The sequence below is a fragment of the Protopterus annectens genome, chromosome 10.part0 (assembly GCF_019279795.1).
Source record: "Protopterus annectens isolate FY-2018-M chromosome 10.part0, PAN1.0, whole genome shotgun sequence".
In the NCBI taxonomy this organism is placed as follows: Eukaryota; Metazoa; Chordata; order Ceratodontiformes; family Protopteridae; genus Protopterus; species Protopterus annectens.
In genome coordinates this window covers 883,894,906-883,916,329 of record NC_056744.1, presented here as the reverse complement: position 1 = coordinate 883,916,329, position 21,424 = coordinate 883,894,906, and the positions used below count along the sequence as shown (strand labels likewise).

General features: G+C 40.3%; 1 protein-coding gene across 1 annotated transcript in view; it reads right to left on the bottom strand.

Moving 5' to 3' along the window:
• The window catches only part of CCDC18 (coiled-coil domain containing 18), a 2,776,331-nt gene that overhangs the window by 1,084,011 nt on the left and 1,670,896 nt on the right, over positions 1–21,424 (bottom strand). Inside the window, exon 13 of the mRNA XM_044086821.1 lies at positions 18,430–18,593. Within this exon, the coding sequence (XP_043942756.1) occupies positions 18,430–18,593 (164 nt within the window). The remainder of the gene's footprint in view (positions 1–18,429; positions 18,594–21,424) is intronic.

The window sequence follows — 21,424 nt, the reverse complement described above, 5'->3', positions numbered from 1 at the left end:
AGTGCATGCATTATGTGGTGGATCCTGGCACCAGACAGGCAGAAGACAGTACCTTTCTCCTTGTTTAGCCTGGTGAGTGGAACATCAGTGTGCCTGACTATAGAGTCACCTATGACTATAGTGTTGGGTACGTTGTTTTGCCTTATGGGCTGTGGTTGAGTGGCACACTGAGTTTGTGGGCTATGTGTCATTTGGGTTGTGTTGGGGGGGGGGGTGGAGGTTACTTGTGTTTCTGTTTTGGAGGTCCCAGTTGCTTGGGCAGGTTTTTACTGAGAGCATCCGCGAATGTAGATGTGTGTTTTGTGTTTCTATGTGTGTGTTTTGGTGGTGTAGGTTTTGTGGGACTATGTGCTGAGTGTGGTGTGGTGCAAGTGTTTACCTTCTCCTCTTGACTGTCTAGTCCAGTCTTGGGTGAAGAGAGCTTTGCTTCCAGTTTGGCTATATAAGTGCATCTCTCACAGGTTGTAGTGTTGGGTGGTAGGAGGAGAGGGTTGTCTGTGTACATGAGGCAATTACTGCATTGCCCCAAGATGCCCAGATTCATCAGGCAGACAGGAGAAAGCACCGGGAGCTGACCCTTATTACATGTCTGGATAGGTGCTTACTTGTTAAGTACTAGAAACTGTTTTCCTCTAGACAGTGAGACAAGTTGAGTGCTGTAGTAATATTTAGCTTATTTAGTGCTTACAATAAGTTCTGAACAAGTGCTGAGCTCAAAGAAACAAACGAGTGCTGAAACAAAAAACTGGCTAGTTCTAAGAAACAAAATTAAGCTAGAAGACTTCCCTCCAACACAGAAAGGCTTGGGGGCCGGGGGCCTAGAAGCCTATAAATAGTCCTGGACACAGAAAATCTATATCCAGGCTAGACTACCCACAGGAAAGGCAGGAAACAAGCTTAGAATTTTTTTTTTTAGTGGAAAGAGAGAAAGGAGTAGCAGAAACTAAGCTGACTGGCCTTCTCAAATGTTCTCCCTGTACTGGGTAGAATGAGGTAATGACACTAGACTGGGAGGAGGGTCCCAGATCAAATTTCCACTAGGGGCGGGCAACTGCAAAGCCACCAACTATAAAAACACCATACCAGTAGGCAGGGAGGGTGGGAAACAAACTGCAGAAATGTTTCTCACAGCAGAAAAGCAGCATTGAGCCTTTAAATGAAAGTTTTAAACAGCTAAAGGAGCATCTAGAGAAAGTTTAACTGCAACAAGTTATCAGAAACAAACAACCCAACAAATGCTTAATAAAACTGGACAATTTCCAGTTAATACCTCACACACAGTGAAACTAGCTAGAAAAATATACAGTACACAAAGTGCTATAAATAACAAAGAAATAAAGAACAAAATAAGCAAAAAAACAGGATACTTAATGTTATATATTATAGTTCCGAGTTTGCTCAGTGTCCTTCCTTCGATTAGCTCAGTGTGAAATGGCAGAAACACTCACAACTTCTTAGGTAACAAAGTTGAAACCTGAGACAACTTTTAAGAAAAAAAGAGTCAAAAGAACCATATGGCTTTTATCAGAAAAATGAGAATTAACAGAAAAGGATGACAGAACAGTGCAAGTATGTGTGTGTGGGATATACGGCCAGGAAGCTGTAAAAAGTATTAGATAATGAAAACTGGGAAAATAAGAACATTTGCAAGAAGGCAGAATTAAAAACAATGAAAATATAACTTACAAGTGAAATATCTCGAAACTTGAGCTTTGTATAAAGTACAGATTCATTTATTTTACTATTTGGTGACCAAGTGGATGGGCTGGTCTACTGATCCTTTTCAGCCACTAACCAGCTAAAAGTGTACAGTAAAAATAAACTTGCAGTGAAATTACTAAACTTTTAGTAAAATTATTACCAAAGCATGCAGCAAAGAATAACTCATAGTATAAATACAGAAGAAGAATATTCAGCATACAGTTACAAGCAAGAGAGCAGAAATATGTCCATTATATGCAAGAGTAATTGTTACTTTGTTTGCCATCTGCCATTATAAGCTGCTGAACTAGGCAGTGTCACAAAACAGTCACTTTTAGATTCATCCAGCAAGTACTGTCTAAAGTTTGTTTGAATGCTTCAAGTTTTTTCTATATTTTTTATGTCAGTAGGTTCCATGCAGCTGGTCCTATTCTGGAGAGGCTTTTTTCTGCTTGACTAGTTTGAATCTAGAATATAAAACTAGACACATTCCAAAATTATGCCTACTGAGCATGTGACTAATACTGACTGTGTGATTAATATATGGTCCAAAACTTTTATTAGAACAGTGTGTATGTAAACTGCTTCAATTCAGTCTGAAGACGTCTCAACTTAGAAATGAAAGCATTAACTTAGTGATTAAAGTTTTTTATGTTGCTGAGTGGCTATTTTATTTTTATAGTTTGAATCTAGGTCTGGCCAATGTGATTGTTCTTTCTTGGCTGCTTCTAAGGGAGTAGCCTTGTTTTTTGATTTAGAGTAACCATTTAATAGGTGGGCAGTGCCTGAGGTGTATATTTTTGAAAATTAGTGAATTAAGGAGAAATGTAGCTCTGTTAGCTTTTGGCTGAAGTGGGCATTTTCATATAAGGTGCACTAATGGCACTTTCAGTCTGCAAGCAGAGCAAATCAAAATTTTATTTTCAGTGACTTGAATTTTGTGTGTGTTTTTAGTAGACTGAAGGGTAACAAGGGGAAGGGGATATTCAAGCTTAGGTATGAGAACATGTCTGGCTATAACCATCCTGGTGATACAAGGTGAGAAAGAGAATAACATTGTTTTAGTTGTTTTAATAAATTACCCCCAATGTACTTAAACAACTAAAACGTTGTTTTAATACGTTGCTGGTAATATGTTAATTGTGTGCATGCTTGAGTTCATTAAAGGATTCAGAGTTACCCCAAGATATTTTTGTTCTTCACATTTGGACTAACATTATCTTTTACATCTATCACATGGAAGGGATTCCAGTTTCTCTGCTGTGGAGAAAATCATTAGAGTTGTTTTGATACTGATAATTTGGAGTCTGTTGCTGCGTGGCCCACGGCAAAGGTTTGTAAACTGAGACTGAATTATATGCAGTAGTATTTAGTAGCTTTTGTGAGCCTCTAGCAAAAGCATGTCATCAGTGTAAATACTAGAGAATTGTTCAGAAATAGCAACAGTAGAGGATAAGATGTAATTTATGTCACTTATGCTTTCTTTAACTGTGGGTACTAAAATGTTTACTGATTTTGTGCAGACTTTATTTGCCTTTTTTTGTGTACAAATACCTTTTCTATGCAGAACTGTTTTTTTTTTCATTTCTAGGCCTTTTGTACTTTTTATGATATGCATCTGTTTGCATGTGTGTTTTCATGCATGGCGGAGTCTGAAATGTTCCTTCTTTGATCAGTACTCTACCACATTTAGAAACTTGAAGTAAATACATACCCCTACTCATTTCAGTAATTGCCACGAGAGCTTTAGCAGCTACCTAAGCTACAGCCAGCTTCGGCAGCTGGAACCTGGTTTAGTGCGTCATCCAGATGAACAGATCTTCAGCAAAATCATGCCAAAATAGTTGAAGCCACCTCAAGCAGTATACCCGTAACAAGCGGTGTACCCCAGGGATCGGTCTACGGGCTTCAGCTATTTGGGATATACTTTTCGGAGGTGCAGGCCAAAACCAGTGGGATATGGCTGACCAAGTTTGCAGGTGACTGCAAGCTGGGTGCGGTCATCATTTCCCTAGTGATGTGGACATCCTCCAAGAGGGTCTCACCCAAACAAAAAACTGGTGCCAGAAACATGGCCTCAAACAGAATGCTAAAAAATGCATCATCACTCCTTTTGGGAAGAGTGATGTCCCTACAAATTATCATATTGATAATTAGGTCCTAAGCACACAATCAGTCATGAGGGACTTGGGCACCCAGGTTGATAGCAAACTGACTTTTGACCACCATTTTGCCTCCATTGTACGGAAAGCTTTCTACATGGCCCTCCTCATTAGTAAGGGTATCTCATCCAGGGACAAGGTGGTCATAATACCCCTGTATACTTCCCTTATAAGAGCCATTATTGAGTATAATGCCCCTTTTGGCATGTACTTCACACAGCACATGCAGCAACTAGAGAAGCAACAGAGGTTCCTCACCAAGAGAATCCAGGGCTTCAAACATCTACCCTACACAAATAGGCTAAAGGCCATGTCCCTCTACTCAGTCTCCTACAGACTCCAAAGAGGAGACCTCTGTCTGGTATATAAAGCAATCTCAGACCCTGCCCTGATGGGACTACTGCATATCCGCAAGTCAAGCACCACTCCAGTAACCCGCACGCACAACCTCAACCTGGTCTGTGACATGAATAAGACTTGTTGGCGGGACATATTTGTGTCCCAGAGACTCCCCCTCCACATCAAGCAGAGTGCCTCATTAACCCTTTTTAAGTGCAACCTGGATAACTGGATAGGGAACAGAAAATACATCCCTGGGATTCCACCTGTGTCCCTTCTGGACAGTGGCATAGGGTGCTGACTTGTTGGAACATGGGCTAAATTATTGGCTAGGCTTGTAAGGGCCTCTGGGCCAATAGCCTAGTAACTTCCAATGATCCTATAATATTGCAACCCCCCCCCCCCACCACCACCAAGCTGCAGTGCTCCATCAGGATTAGAAGTATGATGCAAAGCAAATGGGGGGAAAGCCCAAAGATGAGAGGATGGCATAATGGTTAAGGTACCTTACAAAACATGGGGCAGTGTTTGATTCTCACATGGGGTAATTGGCTGGCTTAAATGGCTCACAATGGCAATTAGCCTAGTACTAACCTATGAACCTGTGAACTTCTGACCTTTAAGGCATCAAGGGTAAGTGTGTAAACTGTCAAGCCACTGATACTGCAATTTATGCAATCAGGTTAAACTAGTTCAGACAATCACCTCTCTGCAAAACTGATCCATAATCACTGTCTGATTGACAGCTTGCTCAGAATTATACAGTATGCAAATGTGAACTAAGGGCAACAGGATGAAGCTCATTAACAGCGGATTGCTTTAATCATCCATGCTAAGCAGTCACAGATCTCCCAGAATGATAAAGTAATTTCTTTACAGCTTTACAAAAGGTAACTGCAAATGTTCACATCCAGGTAAAAATTCACTATCTGTATTACGAAAAGCAGGTTTTATTTATTTATTTATTTTTTACTTGTTCTCAAAAATCACCTTGTTCTCTGCTACCTCTGAAGTTTTATTTATTTGACATTTGTTAACCGGGTTAGTCCAACTGGGCTAAAAGCCCATTTTCAGTGGAGACACGAGGAGAAAAGCTCCAGTACAGACAAATTACAATACAAATGTAATATGCACATATAAAGAATTATAATACACAAGGTCCAGGAATAAAAAAAGAAATACGGTACAATAATATTACACAAATTCCAGAAGTACAAAATGGTACAATAACCTAAAAACAATTAATACCTTTTTTTTTTTACACAAAGTATGTATACATATTATGGGAGTGAGTAGGATATCACAGAGAAAAGAGGAATATATAAAAGAGCAGAGGCAGTGTGTACATAGGTACATGTGGAGGTGCTATAGAACCTAAGTTTGAAGGGAAAAAATTGCGATGTAGAATAGAGAGGAAGTCAGTGTGGAAGGAGTGAAAAAATATAGTATTTTAGTGGATTATGTCGGGATGTGACAGGGGCAAGACTTATTGTTAAGAAGGCAAAGTTTTAGTTCTTTTTTGAAGTGCTTGGGATGGGGTGGGGGATAGATCTTATGTGAATGGGGAGTTTATTCCAAGCTTGGGCTATGGTGGTTTTGTAGAGTAATTTACCGACTGATTTGTTGGGTTGGTATAAATCTAGGAGTAATTGGTTGGAGGTGCGGAGAGTATGTGTAGGGGTGTAAAAGGATACCACGGAGGAGAGGACTCGGCAGTTAGATGGTTTGTATATTACAGAGTGGGTGATTTGTAGCTGTGATAGTAGAAATTGTTGAGGGAATTTAAGCCACTGGAGAGAGTCAGGGGGTCTGCAACCTTCACTATCAAAAGAGTAATTTTTGGCCCCTCTCCCACTAAATAAAATTCATTGGGAGCCACAAAACCTATTTGACCCCTAAAATGATTTTATACTAAATATAAAAGAAGTTTATAAGAGCAATACTTTAAATCCATCACTATTTTTGTTCCTTTGTTGGGATTGTTCGATCGTTCTCAGTGTGTGTGTGTGTGTGTGTGTGTGTGTGTGATATCTCTCGATCTTTTAAAACAAGAAATCTGGACAAAGCTATAAATAATGGGGCACAAAGGCCCAAAAATAGGGACTCATTACTCTTACAAACTTAGAAAGTTGATAGAACAACAGATTTTGCATTAGCACAAATTTTTCTGGAGGGTATGAAGTCTGAAACTCTGTCTATATTTCTTCTGACTTCAGCCCTCAATGATTTGCCAGAAAACCACAATTTTATGAGAAACAGATGAAAAATATGAGGCAAAAAGTCAGAACATTCTGTGAAAATCTGCACAGTTGAGAGGTGTGTGTGTGTGTGTGTGTGTGTGTGTGTGTGTGTGTGTGTGGAAAATGCATGTTAACAGAAACCATGTGATTCTAGCAAGTTTCTAAGTTTATAAGAGCAATATTTAAAGTCCATCCCTATTTTTGTTCCTTTGCTCCCCTTTATTTGTGGCTCTGTCCAGATTTCTTGTGGTAAGACTTTGAGAGGTATGAGAGGAATTGAAACTTTTCAGGAGATGCTGCTGCTGCCAGTGGATCGTTTGATTGCTCTCATTGTGTGTGGAATGCATGGCAACAGAAATCATGTTATTCTAGCAAGTTTATAAGAGCAAGTCCATCACTCAATGTGTGTGTGTGTGTGTGTGTATGGTAGAATGGCCATTATTTTTCAAAGCTACAAGGAGCCAGTGCAGAGGAGTGAAAGAGCCACAGGTTGCAGACCACTGGTCTAGTTCAAGGCAGTGTTGAGAGTTGTGAGGAGAGTTGGTGGTAAATCTAGCTACCTTGTGATAGGTTTGTTGGAGTTTGGACATGGTTGTAGCCTGTATATTCGTAAGGATTGGGGCGGCATAGAAGTGGGAGGGAAGGAGTAGAGCCTGAGTCAGAGAGAGTCTAAGAGAGGGAGTTAGAAATTTTCTGTTGCGGTATAAAAGACCTAGTTTTCGGTGTTTTTTTATGCTGTGCAAGACATGCAATTAAATTTGGGTTCATAGGATCATAGGAGGTTACTAGGCTAATGGCCCTGGGCCCTTACAAGCCTAGCCACGAGTTCATCCCCAAAAAAGAAACCTCTGTCAGCACCTGTCACCCCTGTCAATGAGAAACAAAGGTGGAACACCTGGGACAAATTTGTGGTTTCTCATCCACTCATCAAGGCTGCACTTGAAAAGGGTCAGTGTGGTACTCTGACATGTATGGGAAGTCTATTCCAGAGATGGGGCAACCTCTGGGAGACAAACATATCTCTCCAACAAGTTTTGTTTATGTCGCATATTAGATTTAGGCCTATTGAGCAGGTAATGCGCGAGGAGTTAGACTTACAGATAAGGATGCATCCCTTGTAGAGCAGGGTCCAATAGTGCCTTGTAGGTGAGACACAGATCACCTCTGAGCAGTCTGTATGATACTGACTAGAATGATAGTGATTTGAGCCTGTCCGTATAGGGCAGGTATTGGAGGCCATGGATTCTCTTTGTGAAGTATTTCTGTGGCCTTTCCAGTTGGTGCAGGTGTTTGGAGAGGTACATACTAAATGGGGCGTTATACTCAATTATAGGTCTAATGAAGGGGGAGGAGCACAGAGAGGTAATAACCTCCTTTTTTCCTGGATGCAATCCCTTTACTTATGAGATGAACCAAGTAAAAGGCTTTTCTGACCACTGCCACCACATGATGATCGAATATGAGATTATTGTCACACTGAGTACCCAGGTCTCTCACCACAAGTTGTGTGCTTAGGGAGTTGCTGTTGATGTGGTAATCAGCAGAGGCCATGTTTTTGCCGAATGGTATGATAACACATTTTTGCATTTAACTTAAGGCCATGACTTTGGCATCAGTTATTTGTAGTTGTGAGACCCTCTTGCAGTATGTTAACAGCATCTGGGGAGTCAATGACAGCACCCAACTTAAAGTCATCCGCAAACTTGATCAGCCACAGGCCCTTAGTCTTTGCCTGGACCTCTGAGAAGTAGATGCCAAAGAGCAGGGGTGCCAGGACAGATCCCTGGGGAACACCACTAGTGACAAGTCTGCTGTCAGAGGTGGTGGCTCTTATTTTGACCTTGTGGGTCCTATTTGTGTGCAAGTTGGCCACCCATCTGACGAGACAGGGATTAACACCAAGTTGTGTTAGTTTTTCGATGATGCCCAAGTGAGGGATTGTGTCAAAGGCCTTGGCCAGAACAAGGTAAGCTGTATGTACTAACTTTCCCTCATCCAGGGCCTTGGTGACAATCTCAAAGAAGTCAACTAGATTCAATAGGCAAGATCTGCCCTGACGAATCCGAATTGGGTGGGGTCAAGTGCTTGAAGACTGCCTATGTCCTTGTTTATGAGATCCATAATAATAATATGCTCCATGGCTTTACAGATCAGACTTGTCAAGGTAATGGGGTGATAGTTTCCCAGGTCAGTAGTGGCACCACATTTGTGCAAGGGGATGACAATGGCAGTTCTCCACTCTGCTGGAATGAAACCTGTAATTAAGTTGCAGTTGAATGGCAGAGCTAGTTCTTGCTGGAGATTGTGCAGAGTACAGCCTGGGATACTATCAGGTCCCATGAAAGCTGTGTTTTTTGCCTTGGACAGGACCTTTAACACTCGATCTACAGAGATGTGAGGTGTTTGACTAGTATCAGGGATCTCAACTGGGCCTTTGGTGGGCGAAAAGGGGATGAAGTTTGCACTGAACTCATCAGCTAGCAGGCTGGCTAAGTCAGCTTAATCAGTGTAAGTGGTTCCATTAAGTACTAATTCAGAACAAACTTGGGCTTTGCCATGGTGGCTCCTAACATAACTGAAGAAGGACTTGTGTTTTCCCTTTGTTTCGGAGGCTAGTTTCAATTCATAATTGGCTTTGGAGGTTTTCACTAGTGATCTAATTTGCTTGTGAAGGTGGAGGAGGGAGTTTTTCCGATTTGCAGTTTGTTCCTTTTTATCCTTGGACTACAGTAGAGGATGACCACCAGACAGGTTTTTGTTTCCTTGAGGAGCAGGTTTTAGTTCTGTTGCGTATGGCTGAGTCCATGCAGCTGTACAAGTGCTTGTATACTGCACTGGCCTGGCATACTGTTCAGCATAGTTGTCTGCATCCTCTGAGGGGGGTGGTGGTGTGAAGCTGCTGATACCCTCCCTTAGGAGGTCGTGGTCAGCTTTTGAGAAGTTTTTTAGCCTGGTTATGGGGAGGGGTTGGATGGGATAGAAACTTCAAATGAGACAGACCGATGATCTGATTTCACCAGGAAGAACAAACTATGGGAGTGGTGCAGCGGTCACCCATGTTGGTGAGAACCAAGTCCAGTATGTTATTTCCCCTTGTGGGGATGAGACCAGCTGGTCTAGTGCATTAGAACTGATGAAGTCAAGGAATCATTGGGTCAGTGCATTAGTGCAGGAATAGTTTACCTAGTCTATGGTGGGGTAGTTGAAGTCATCAAGGATCAGGATGTTAGGGGGTACCTTGATGGAATCAAGTAGGTCCAGGTAGGAGGAGTGGGTGTCCTGAGTCATGGAGGGGAATCTATAGCTGGCTATAACTTGAACGGGAGTCTTGCCAACTGTCAGTTGCATCTGGAGTAATTCCAGTGTGTCATGCTGGTAAACAAGTCTGGAGATGTGCCTGTCCTTAATGAAGACAGAGACTCCACCACCCTAAGTCTTTCCCACCTTATTCTGGGGTCAGAAAGTGTGGAAATCTTTTATATTGGAACATTTGTCTTTGGGACATAGCCTAAAAAAGGTACAATGGGGGAGGCAAGAGCCTTGGCCAAAATCTGGAACCCCAGGGGTGACAGGTGGAGGTCATCTCTGGCAAACCATCGAGGCCCGTCAACTATGTCATCCCAGTCAGACAGATACTGGATCTCCTTGGAAAGACACCAGAAACTAAGCCAGTTTTTGAAGTCATTCATTTTCTGTTAGAATTGTGGTATAATTCTTGGTGAAGGTAGGATGCTGCTTAGGGCTAGGGTCATACCTGCCCGGAGCACATACTTTAAGAGCTCAATCATGTCCCTCTTCATATAGTCCAGGGAGGTACGTCTCAACATTGAAAATGACAGAGACAAATTTGTACTTGTTGTGGACTGACTTAAGTGCATGCATGATGTGGCAGATTCTAGCACGTGACAAACAGCTGACTGTGACCTTCTCCTTGTTCAGCCTGGTGAGGGGGACATCAGTGTGTCTCACTACTGAGTCACCAATGACTAATATGTTTGGTTTACTGTTATGCCTTATGGGCTACGTTGGTTTATTGTTATGCCTAATGGACTGTGTTTGTGACACACTGGTGTGCTGATTACTGTGTGTGATGTGATGTGATTGGTGTTGTGTGTGGAATGTTTGTGAGTGTGTTTTGGGGGTCTCTGTTTAGGTTAGCTTTTGTTGAAGATCCCTGCATAGGTGGGTGTGTGACTCAGTGATGTGGGTGGTGTGGTGTTTGTGCTGGCAATCTCCTCTTTATCAGGAGTTCTGACTGTGGTGTGAGAGAGCATGGATTCCAGCCTACTGACGTAGATGCATTTCTCGCAAGTAGAAGAATTATGTGCTAGGAGAAGGGGACTGTCCTTGAACACAAGGCAGCTGCTACAATGTCTCAGTATGCCCATGTCAACCAGGCTGGCACGGGAAACTGATGATATTTCTCCAGGCATAGTGTTCTGAATACTTGGCAGAGTTATGGAGAGCAGGGTTTGTCCACAAAAACCCTAAATGTAAAATAACTGGCCTGAAGCACAAGTGCTAAAACCAAAACTAAGATGCTTGGAATAGCAGACAAATTTAATCAGGCTACTAACAAGCAGTAAGGTTATTGCACTGGCACAGTGAGCTCTCACTTGACCCTGGAAAATATTTCCATAGTAATTGTAGAAGAAAGTAATGCTTGTTTTGACACTGGCCTGTCTCCTTGGTTTAAAGGAAATGAAACAGGCTCTGAACTTCTGATGTCTTCAGTACTGTCCAGACAGTACCTGTGCTTCCTAAGCACATCAAGCAAAGCCCACTTCTCTTTACTCTAGGACTTGTAGCCAAATGGTTTGAATTAGAGCTTCAGAAATCACTTTTTGCATAAAAGATATGCAAGTTCTTAAGGACATCCCATTCTGGTGGAAAATTATGTAACATTCTATTGCCATTACTTCTTGCAGCTCAAAAATAATTTTGTGGGTAAATGTGATAGCCAGCCAAAGCAGTACTTTCTATGGTAAAAATTTCATGAACTGCCCAACTTAAAGTGAGTTAAGGTTAGCCTTTCAATAACAAAATTAAAGTCTTGTGGTAAAATGAATGGTTTCCCAAGACCAACTTTAATTATCTGATGTCCAGCATCCCAATGTTTTTTTTAAACAACTTTACTGAATTATCACTTGTGACATTATATAAAAGTACTCAAACTGTATTAACAAGCTCACAGTTACAAACATTATAATTCACATATATTGATGTATATAACCTAAGCAACATTACATAAATTATTCAATTCCTGACCTTTTTTTTTTTTTTTTAAAAGAAAGAAACTTCTTTATTAAACCATCACTTACGACACAGGCAATCATACATTTATATAAATTAAAACAAACCATACAGACACAATCTTAGTTGCAATTACTTCACAATAGAAACCTTACTGACACTCCCAGTTGCAAACATTATACATCACTTATAATCTACCCAATCATTTTCAGTCAAACATTACAAAGCTCATTTAAGTCCTGCCTTCTTTTAAACCTCCTTCCTACCCTGTATGTACTTGTTCCCACAGTTCCCATTTTTCCTATGTACTTTGCTGCTACCCTTTTCTAAAAATGTAAATTCCAGTTGTTCTGTCTCTGTTACTATATTCGTTACTTCTAGTATAGTTGATTTAGATTTTGATATTTCCATTTTCTAGTAAATGCATTTATGGCAGCCACTATAATTAGAAACAGCAAGGCCTTACCATATCTAGGCAATTCAGATTTTGTATCACAGCTCAGAAAAATCATCTCCCTCATCACACCCCATCTGCCTACCTAGCATCTCTGGCAGTGCATACCACAGGGAATCCTAAAAGTCCACCAACTCACTGTACTCCCAGAAAATATGTTCCAAATTACCTCTTTCTTTCCCTTCACACATCCAACATTTGCTGTCTACCTGAGGAAAAAATCTCTGGAGTCTACTTGGGGTATAAAAATATCTGTGTAAATATTTCCAAGAAAAAATCCTCAATCTTCTAGATTTTGCTGCATATATGGGGAACATATACATATCCTCCCATTCTTTCTTTGTGAACTGCTTATCCAATCTCTCTTCCCAATCCTTTCTAACCTCCTCTGACTGACTCATAGATATCATGGAATATTTTATATGTTCTACTAATTATTCCTTTTTTTTAATGGTAGCTTCTATTCTAGATTCTACTAAAAAACTCTAGCAATGCTGCTCTTTCATTTAGGACCCCCATACTTCTTTCTCTTTGCTTAAACTCCGATATCAGTCCTTGATAGGGAAGGCATCATCATCTATCATGGTACCTAGGAGTTTTGTGTGGGATTCAGGTTTTAAGACGGTCTTACTGGATGATGTGATGACAAAGGTACATTATGCTGAGAGAGTACAAGGGAGAAAAAGTAGGAGTTTAGTTTTTTTTTTTGGGGGGGGGGGGGTTAAGATGAGTTGATTATTGGATAGCCATTTTTCAGAGGAAAAGAAGGTATCTTGAGTCAGTGGAGGTCTGTGATGTTATCAGAAATGGAGATGAGAGTTGAATCATCAGCATATTGAATTATGGAGGATTGTTTGCAGGATGTGTGAAGATCATTTGTGAAAATGTTAAACAGAAGGGGACCCAGGATGTAGCCTTGGGGTACACTAGATGTGATAGGAAGATAGGGAGAGCAGGAAGAGAGCCATCAGACAGATTGTTGCCTACTGGATAGTTAACAAGTGAACCACTGAGGTGAAGTAGGGGAGAGACTAAAGTTAGCAAGTTTAGATAAAAGAATAGGGTGAGATACCGTATCAAAAGCTTTGGAGAGGTCAAGGAAAAGACAGGATACAAGTTGGTTGTTATCTCTAGCCTTTGCTACTTTATGGGTAAAAGATAAGAGGGCGGTAGTTGTGCTGTGGTATGGCCGAAAGCCATGTTGTGTGGGTGTGAGGAGGTTTTCCTGAAGTAGAAAGTTAAGTAACTGGGAGTGCATGCATTTTTCAAGTATTTTTGATAGACAGGAAAGAATTGCTATGGGTCTATTTATAGTTTGATGGATCAGTAGAATTCCCTCCTTTACGCAGAGGGATGGTGAAAAATGATTTCCAAATGTCAGGGACTGTAGCTCCTTGAATGGATCTATTAATTAGTAGGGATATAGGCAAGGCTATGGATTCAGCAGCTAGTTTGAGGAACAGAGGTGAGTAGTTGTCTGAGGAGGGACAGCAGGGTTTGAGCTTAAGTACAAGTGATTTTATGTAAGCAGTAGAAACAGGTTGAAAGGTGAAGGGGATTTCGTTTTCTGGGTTGGAAGTGGTAGAAGTGGTATTAGTGTTGTGGTTAAGTTATGTGTGAGCTTTTGGACTGTATCAATAAAGTGACTGTTGAGAAGGGTAGCAGTTTCCAATGGAGTGTTATTTGGGAATGGGGTGGGAGTGGAAGGGTGCATAGGTTGGAGAATTTTGTTAAGGGTACTTATGTGGATTGAATTTATAGTCTAATTGTGGAGAGTTGTAGTAGGATTTTTTATCTTTGTTGATTTATTTGAGAAGGTTCCCGAGTTCCCTGTAGATTTGGAAATGTGGTGGTGCTTGGGATTTAACCCAGGCTATCCAAACACAATCTCTTCTGTGCATAAGAGATCTGGTTTCTTTAAATAACCAGGGGGCGTAATTAGCTTTGATTCTAATTCTTCTTCTTAGGGGCGAGGGAGTTGAGAGTTTCTCAGAAAATATGGTTACATTTTAGCACTGCTTCACTGAGTGCAAGCTGCCTAAGGAACGACCAGTTGATGCTAGATAGTATGGAGTTAAATAAGTTGGCATTAAAGTTAGAGAGTTTACGGCAGTCCCTGTAGGAGTGTGTTTTGGGTAATTGAGTAGTGTGTCTTTGAATGGAGGTGGGAATATGATTGCTTAAGGTATCTGGTAAGTACAGGGGCTGTGGTAGAGGTTGGGGGAGTTTGTGAGGATCCAAGTCAATAGTACAATTGGAAGATAAAGTTTTGTGTAGATGGGTGAGAGATGTTATTATTTGGTGGAATCCATGTAGGTTACTACATATTTGTGCAGATTCAATTGTTAGTTTAGTCCAATCAATGTTGACGTCTCCAAAGATGAGGGTTTCATATGGTATATTATGGGAAAACTATGACAGGATATGTTCAAGGGTTGGGATATTATTGCTTGGGGGGATATATATGGAGGCAATAGCAAACTTCTTGTGAGAGATAAGATGGCAACTAAGGATAATTAGTTCAGCTGGGTGGATGTTGGGAATAGAGATGGAAATTTTTGAGAGGTCAAGATTGTCAGAGTAGAGGATGGCTACGCCACCCCCTTTTTTGGGGTCCATCAGAGCAGTAAATGTTATAGCCAGGAGAAAGTATTTCAGTGTTTGTGATATGGGATTTTAGCCAGTTTTCACATATGGTTAGAATGTGAGGGGAGGTATGGGCTATCCAGGTATAAAGCTCAGAGATTTTAACAAGCCTTTGAATATTTAGAAAATGGATAGCTGTTTAGGAGGTGATGTAGGAGAATTGGGGGGGGGGGTACATGATGAGGTGGAGTGGTATTGGAAGTGTTGAGGCATATGTGGTTGGGGGAAGGGGTGGGTATTGGAAGTGTTGAGGAGTGTGTGGTTGGGAAAAAGGGCATGAGGGCTGGGGTTGGGGTGGATGTCCCCAGAAAGGAGTAAGTTACCAATGTAGATATTAAGTGGAGTTGGTGGAGTGTGCAGATAATAGGATTTAGATTTGTTTTTGCAGGAATGGGGATACAGTTGAAGTATAGTATATTTATGGAGGCAGATTTTGGAGAAATTGAAGAGGGATGGGGAGATTACAGAGTATATAAATATAGTATGCAGATTATATGTATAGTGGAAGTTGTAGGGGTGGATACGGTGGTGGAATGTGTGAAAGGGTGGGAGAGGCTAGTGTGATAAGAGGTACAGAGTGAGACTAATGCTAGTAGTGGAATAGAAATGTATATGTGTTGCATTGTGTGATATAAAGGTTATAGTTGTGGCTTTAATTAGGGGAGGATAGGCAAAGAGGGACTGTCTGTATGACTGATAGTGCAAGAGTTGGACATGGTAACACACAGGAAGTTGTGTAAGAGTGGTTGGACAGGAAAAGAAGGGGAGGGACTGGAGAGGAAAATGTAACTGAAGTGGGGATGTGTGGGAATGGGGGTAGGGTAGATGAACGGAGCGGGTTGACCCAGGTATCAATTGTGCATGCACAGTCAAGAAAAGCAATCAGTAAGCTATGCATTTGGTTAACAAATTAATGTAGAATACTTTTATTAGAGTTCCCTTTTATTTTCCAGGTCTAAGTTAGTACAAATAGCAAGCCAGAGGAAAACAGTATGGTCATAGGGACGCATTCATGTTACCTATAAGGAAGGAGTTAAGGGGGATGTACAGAAGCATAGATATAGACCAGAGCACTTGTCAATGGGCTAGAAAGGGAAGTTAGACTCAGGGAGGGAAATAACAAGATGAGGTCCAGGAAGGGCCGGAAGAAAGGTGGGATGTGACCGGTGATGTGGGGGATAAACCAGGCTGCGGAAGCCTATACAAGCAGTAGTAGTTACCAGTTGAACTTAACACACACAGAAAGGGTACATTGGATCTTATTTGCAGGTGACCACTGTATTCAAAATTGCTGTGAAGGGAGGACAGAGAAGTCAGTCAGGCGGTAATGCAACAGTCTGTTTCAGGGAAACGGGTTTGACTTTTATAAAATAAAAAGGTATATCAGAGAATACAAGTTGAGAAAAAGAAAGTACATGTACAGAAAGTTGATCTGTAACTAATAAGAGGTAGAGAGCACAAAAAGGAGGTGAAAGCTCAACAGAAATATATAGTTAAGAGACTAGTAAGCAGGTAGTGGGATGATAGAGAAGGGCTGTAGAGGGTATGGGAAGAGTGAATGTAGTCAGTAAGAGGAGAGTGATGCAGGACAGATGTAGCAGAAAGTAGGGTTTACAAGGGAAGAAAAAAAATTATATACAACAAAAAAAAAATGCAGTGCAGAATAAGTAATCAGGAGTACAACAATATTAATAGGTAGTTGCACTTTAAATCCACACTATAAAGACATCAGTAGCTCTATATGCTCTAATAAAGTAGTAGTATGAGAATCCCTTGTTATCAAATAAGTTAGCAAAGCAGTGACTAAATTTAATGCAGCTCTATGTCCACAATACAGCACTGACAAGAAAGTGTCACTTTTGCAAACACATCTGCAAGTAGTAAAAGTAAGAAATAAAAAATAGTTATATATATATATAAAACTCTATTTACCTAAATGCAGTTACACATGTATGACAAGGTTTAACAACAGTACATCTAACTTAAAGGCAGCAGAGAAAAGCAGAACATTGACCAAAGCTCTCAATAATTTGAAAAGGAAAATGCTTTACATGTGCGGTTATTCGCCTGGCAGTAGTGAAGATGCCAGACGAGTACCGCTCTTCAAAAGTAAAAAACAATCCGGTTGAACTAAACTACACCTGGACCAAGCGGAGAACCCACGCTTGGGTTCCTTACACAGAGGAGAACGTTCTAAAATAGAATAAACCAGGTGAAATAGATTTCATAGTATCTGCCAATACAGAGTCAGTTAGACGAAAAGGCGTGCTAAGAAAAATACTCACTTATTCCAGAATAAAATAAAACAATGCCTCCTGATAGTAAAGCACAAACAATCGGCGACCATAAGGGTCTAGCCAGGCAAAATGTATGAGACAATGTACTGGATTAATTACTAGGATAATGACTTTTTTTTATTTATTTTTAAAAAGACAACTTACTTGAATAGAGTTAGCAATTTGCAGAATAGTAACAGTTTAAAGAACAGTTAAGTCAAAAAAGTTATTGGCTTCCACACATAGTTTCTCACATCACTGTTCCTGCCTAAATTCATGAAGCAGCATCATAAAAAAAACTACATTCGACATCTATAAGAGGTACTGGACCTAGTCAAATGACTAATGTATTTACTTTACAAAATAATCTTGTAACTTTTTTAGTTTGCCAACATTTTCATGAAAAACATCAACAGCCACTTCTAAACAAATTGCAAAATCATTTTCTGTGACAGACTAAGATTTTCATTGCTTTAATTTGTGATGCTCCACCATGGAATGACCATGGCAACCACTGACAAATACTGCAAATTACAACAGTTATGCATTAAAATTTAAAGTGGAATGAATAGGTTTTAACCATAAAAAAATTCAGAACTGGTCATTTAATTGGGAAGCAACACCTCAACAGACTTCTTCGAGTTTGTTCCTCTTCTCAAAAGTAGTATGGCCTTGGAGTTGCTATATTTAAGGAAGTATGGGTTGGAGACCAAACCTATCAATGTGGGGGGGGGGGGGATATGAGGTACAGCCCGATCCAAAAACTCACAGATGTAGCACTTTGCAGGAAGCAAACTAAAATTTTTTTTTTTCATCGAGTTAGCTCCTGAGGTGAAGGACAGATCTAACAATGCAGTCACATTTCTTCCTAGCTGTCATTTTTCAAATGGTGATTTTTTTATGTCAAAAGGAAATTTTGCATTCAATATATCAATCCTCCACTCCAGGCAAAATTACATTTTACACAATATTGTCAGTTTAAATCATGTCTACAAAAACATCCCACTCTATACAGTGCATCTGCTCTGCAGAATGCAATTTTCATTAATGAATTTACTGCACATATGTACATATTTCATTCAACACAGCGATTCATGCATACATAACTTCTTTGCATACAGATTCTGGCAGACCTATTTTTAATTAGTTAAGGTTTGCCTTAAAATCAAATATAACAATCAGTTTTGACATTTTTTGTATTTAATTTAGCAAAGCTAATGAATATCATGTAAAGTAACTTTTCTGACTACTGAATATTTATTACAATACATAAGCAGCTGCACCATGTATTTAGCTTTTTACTTTCTCTTCTAGTATGAAAACAAACTGCTTACTGGAACTTAGTAATAATACATTACCAAGATCTGCCTTCTTATCCAGTTCTGTCTGGGTTTGCTGCAAAGTATCTTCCAGTAGGTTAAGCTGAATATTTTTTGTCTCACTATCTCTCCTTAAAAGCAGTAATTCCTTCTCCATCCCAGTGATCGCTTCTTGATTGCTATCCAGTTCCATTTCCATCTGCCTGAATAACCAGTAAAGAAAATAAGTTATTAGAAAAACAGTAGTTAGTACAACAGAAAATCTTATATACAGTCAAGTGTTTTATAAAAATAAATGAGAAACTGTTTTGAGCAAAGAGCACTGGCAGCGACATTATCAAGTGTGAACAAACTGCATGAAGGGATAAAAGAAAAGATTTGTGGAAAAGGTCATAGCACTGCTATTTTTAGTATGCATGTGACTGATCAACAACTGGAAGAGCAGAAGTAAATGTTTCTGTTTTTTCTTTTTTAGAAAAAACTTGAGAACTAGTCTATTTTTATACAGAAACTGTACATGAACAGTGATGGCAATTGTGCTTTGTTTTTATGTTCTCTCTTTATGATGATATTCTTGGAACTAAAGACGACTAGCCTATCCCCTTCCACATCACACTGCTCCTAAATACCATCCTGCCCAGTAAGAGAAATGGTGCTGTGTCACATAAATGCAATTATACTGAGCAATGCTTTGTACTGCCATGAAGATCTGCTCTCTATTCTTTTATTAAAGAGGCAAGGGGCAACATTTCCATTTATGACAGTCATAGCAGAAATTAACAAATATTATAGAAGACTTAAGTATCCCAAGGTTAGAGGTTAAATAAGACTCAACAATTATCAGTTAAGCTACGAGAAGCTGAGATAAAATGGTGATGTACAATCAATCTGCAGGAAAGTCTACAGGAATAGAAGGTACTCCTGTGGAGGTTTGGAAACTAAGAGGGTAGAAAGTGATAAAGATCTGGAAGGCTTTGTTTATAAAGATCTGCAAGGTTTTATTTAACAGGATTTTAAAAGGAGAGGAGGTACCAGCATCCTGGAAGAAAGCTGTGGTGGCTGTAATACATAAAGACAGTAAAAATCCATCAGACCCAGCTTCATATAGCCCCATTTAAATTTTAAATCATAGTTATAAAATGCGTGTGTCTATAATTGCTGAAGGAATGGCAAAGGTGTTGCCAAAATTAATACATATGGATCAATATGTTTTTGTGAATGGGAGGCAAATATTTGAAAACATTAATAGAACAATGATGATCCATAAGAAAACAGTGTGTAAGAAAACACTGCTGTTGTTAGTGGGTCTTGATGCACAGAAAGCATTCGACAGAGTAAGTTGTGATTTTATGTATAGAGTAATGGAAGCAGTTGCATTCCCAGATACAATAATATTAGCTGGGAAGAAATATGAGGTATAGGAGGCAAAAATTAAAGTTGGACGGTTCATTTCTGACAAGTTGTGCCTGAAAAGAGGAGCCAGGCAGAAGTGCCCTCTTTTCCCTTTGTTATTAAGTTTATATTTATAGCCATTGGCAAAGAAAAAAAAAGTTATGTACTCACAATAACATTCCATCTGTCTTGTCTATTTTCATTCTTCCTCAACTAATGGGTTCAGATGCAAAACTCTGATTTGACCTGGCTGCTTCTACCACATCATCAGATCCTAGAAAGTACAGTTGTGTACCTACCATAAATGTAGATGTTCGAGTGTATTCACTGTTGCAGTCATTACTCTTGGGTTATCCTGCTGGCACGCTACCCGCAGTCGGCCTGAATTCCAAAGTCCTGGTCCGGCGTCAGTTGCTGTCGCCTCTTCCCTGATGTCAGTGCGCCAGGGGTATAAAAGATGCAGCCAACGTCATTTTCTTCTGTTTTTCTTGCCCCAGATGTCAGGTGCCCCCAAAAGGGTAGGCTAAATATATACTGCCAATAACATACATGCAGTAAAGAAACATTTCCTTCATCTACAAGCAAATACACCACATAGGTTGTATAGAATAGAGAAGTACAGATAATACCCAGCAAAAGAAAGGGGGACGGTGGGAGGGTAACCTGGACTGCAACAGTGAATACACTCTAACGTCTACATTTATGGTAGGTACACAACTGTACTATGTTCATCGAGTTTCACTGTTGCAGTCATTACTCTTGGGTTGAATCCCAAAGCTGAGGATGGGCGGCTGGGCTAAATAGTATTAGGAGAGGCTATGAGGCCCTGCAGAACTGCAGTGGCAAAGCCTGCTCTGGATTTAGAGTAAAGAGGTAAGTGGTAGTGCTTTGTAAAAGTGTGCACTGAACTCCATGTTACAGCCTCTAATCTAAGATGTCCTTGGTTGGTACTCCTCTGAGGAAGGCTGCTGATGTGGCTGCTGCTCTGGTAGAATGAGGTCTAATGCCCTTAGGCACTGATTTGCCATGCTGAGAATAGCAGAAATGGATGCAGTGGGCTATCCATTTAGAAATAGTCTGTTTTGAGATCGCCTTTCCTTGTGATCCTGCAGCATATGACATTAAAAGTTACTCAGTTTTTCTGAAAGCTTTAGTTCTGTCCAAGTAGAAGAGTAGCTGCCTGTGTATGTCCAAAGAATGCAGAATTTTCTCACCCTTGTTCTGTGGGTTTGGATAAAAGGTAGGCAAGTGAATGGTTTGGTTGAGGGCCACACTGGACACCACCTTAGGCATAAATGTTGGGTTCGTCCTCAGAGAAACCCTGTCTGGATGAAAAATGATAAAAGGTTCCACAGCCATGAGTGCTTGTAACTCCGAGACTCATCTTGCAGAGGTTAATGCTAGGAGCAGAGCTGTTTTCCAGGATAAGAATTTTATATCAACTGTTGAGGCTGGCTCAGAAGGAGGCAGTGTGAGTTTCTCCAAGACATAATTGAGGTCCCATGCCAGAACTGGTGCTCTCCTTGGAGGCCTGATGTTTTTGGCCCCTCTGAGGTACTGCTTTATTAGGTTCATAGGTTGATACTAGGCTATCTGTCCTAGGGCATTTATAAGCCTAGCCAGAGTGTGTTTGGCTTTCGCC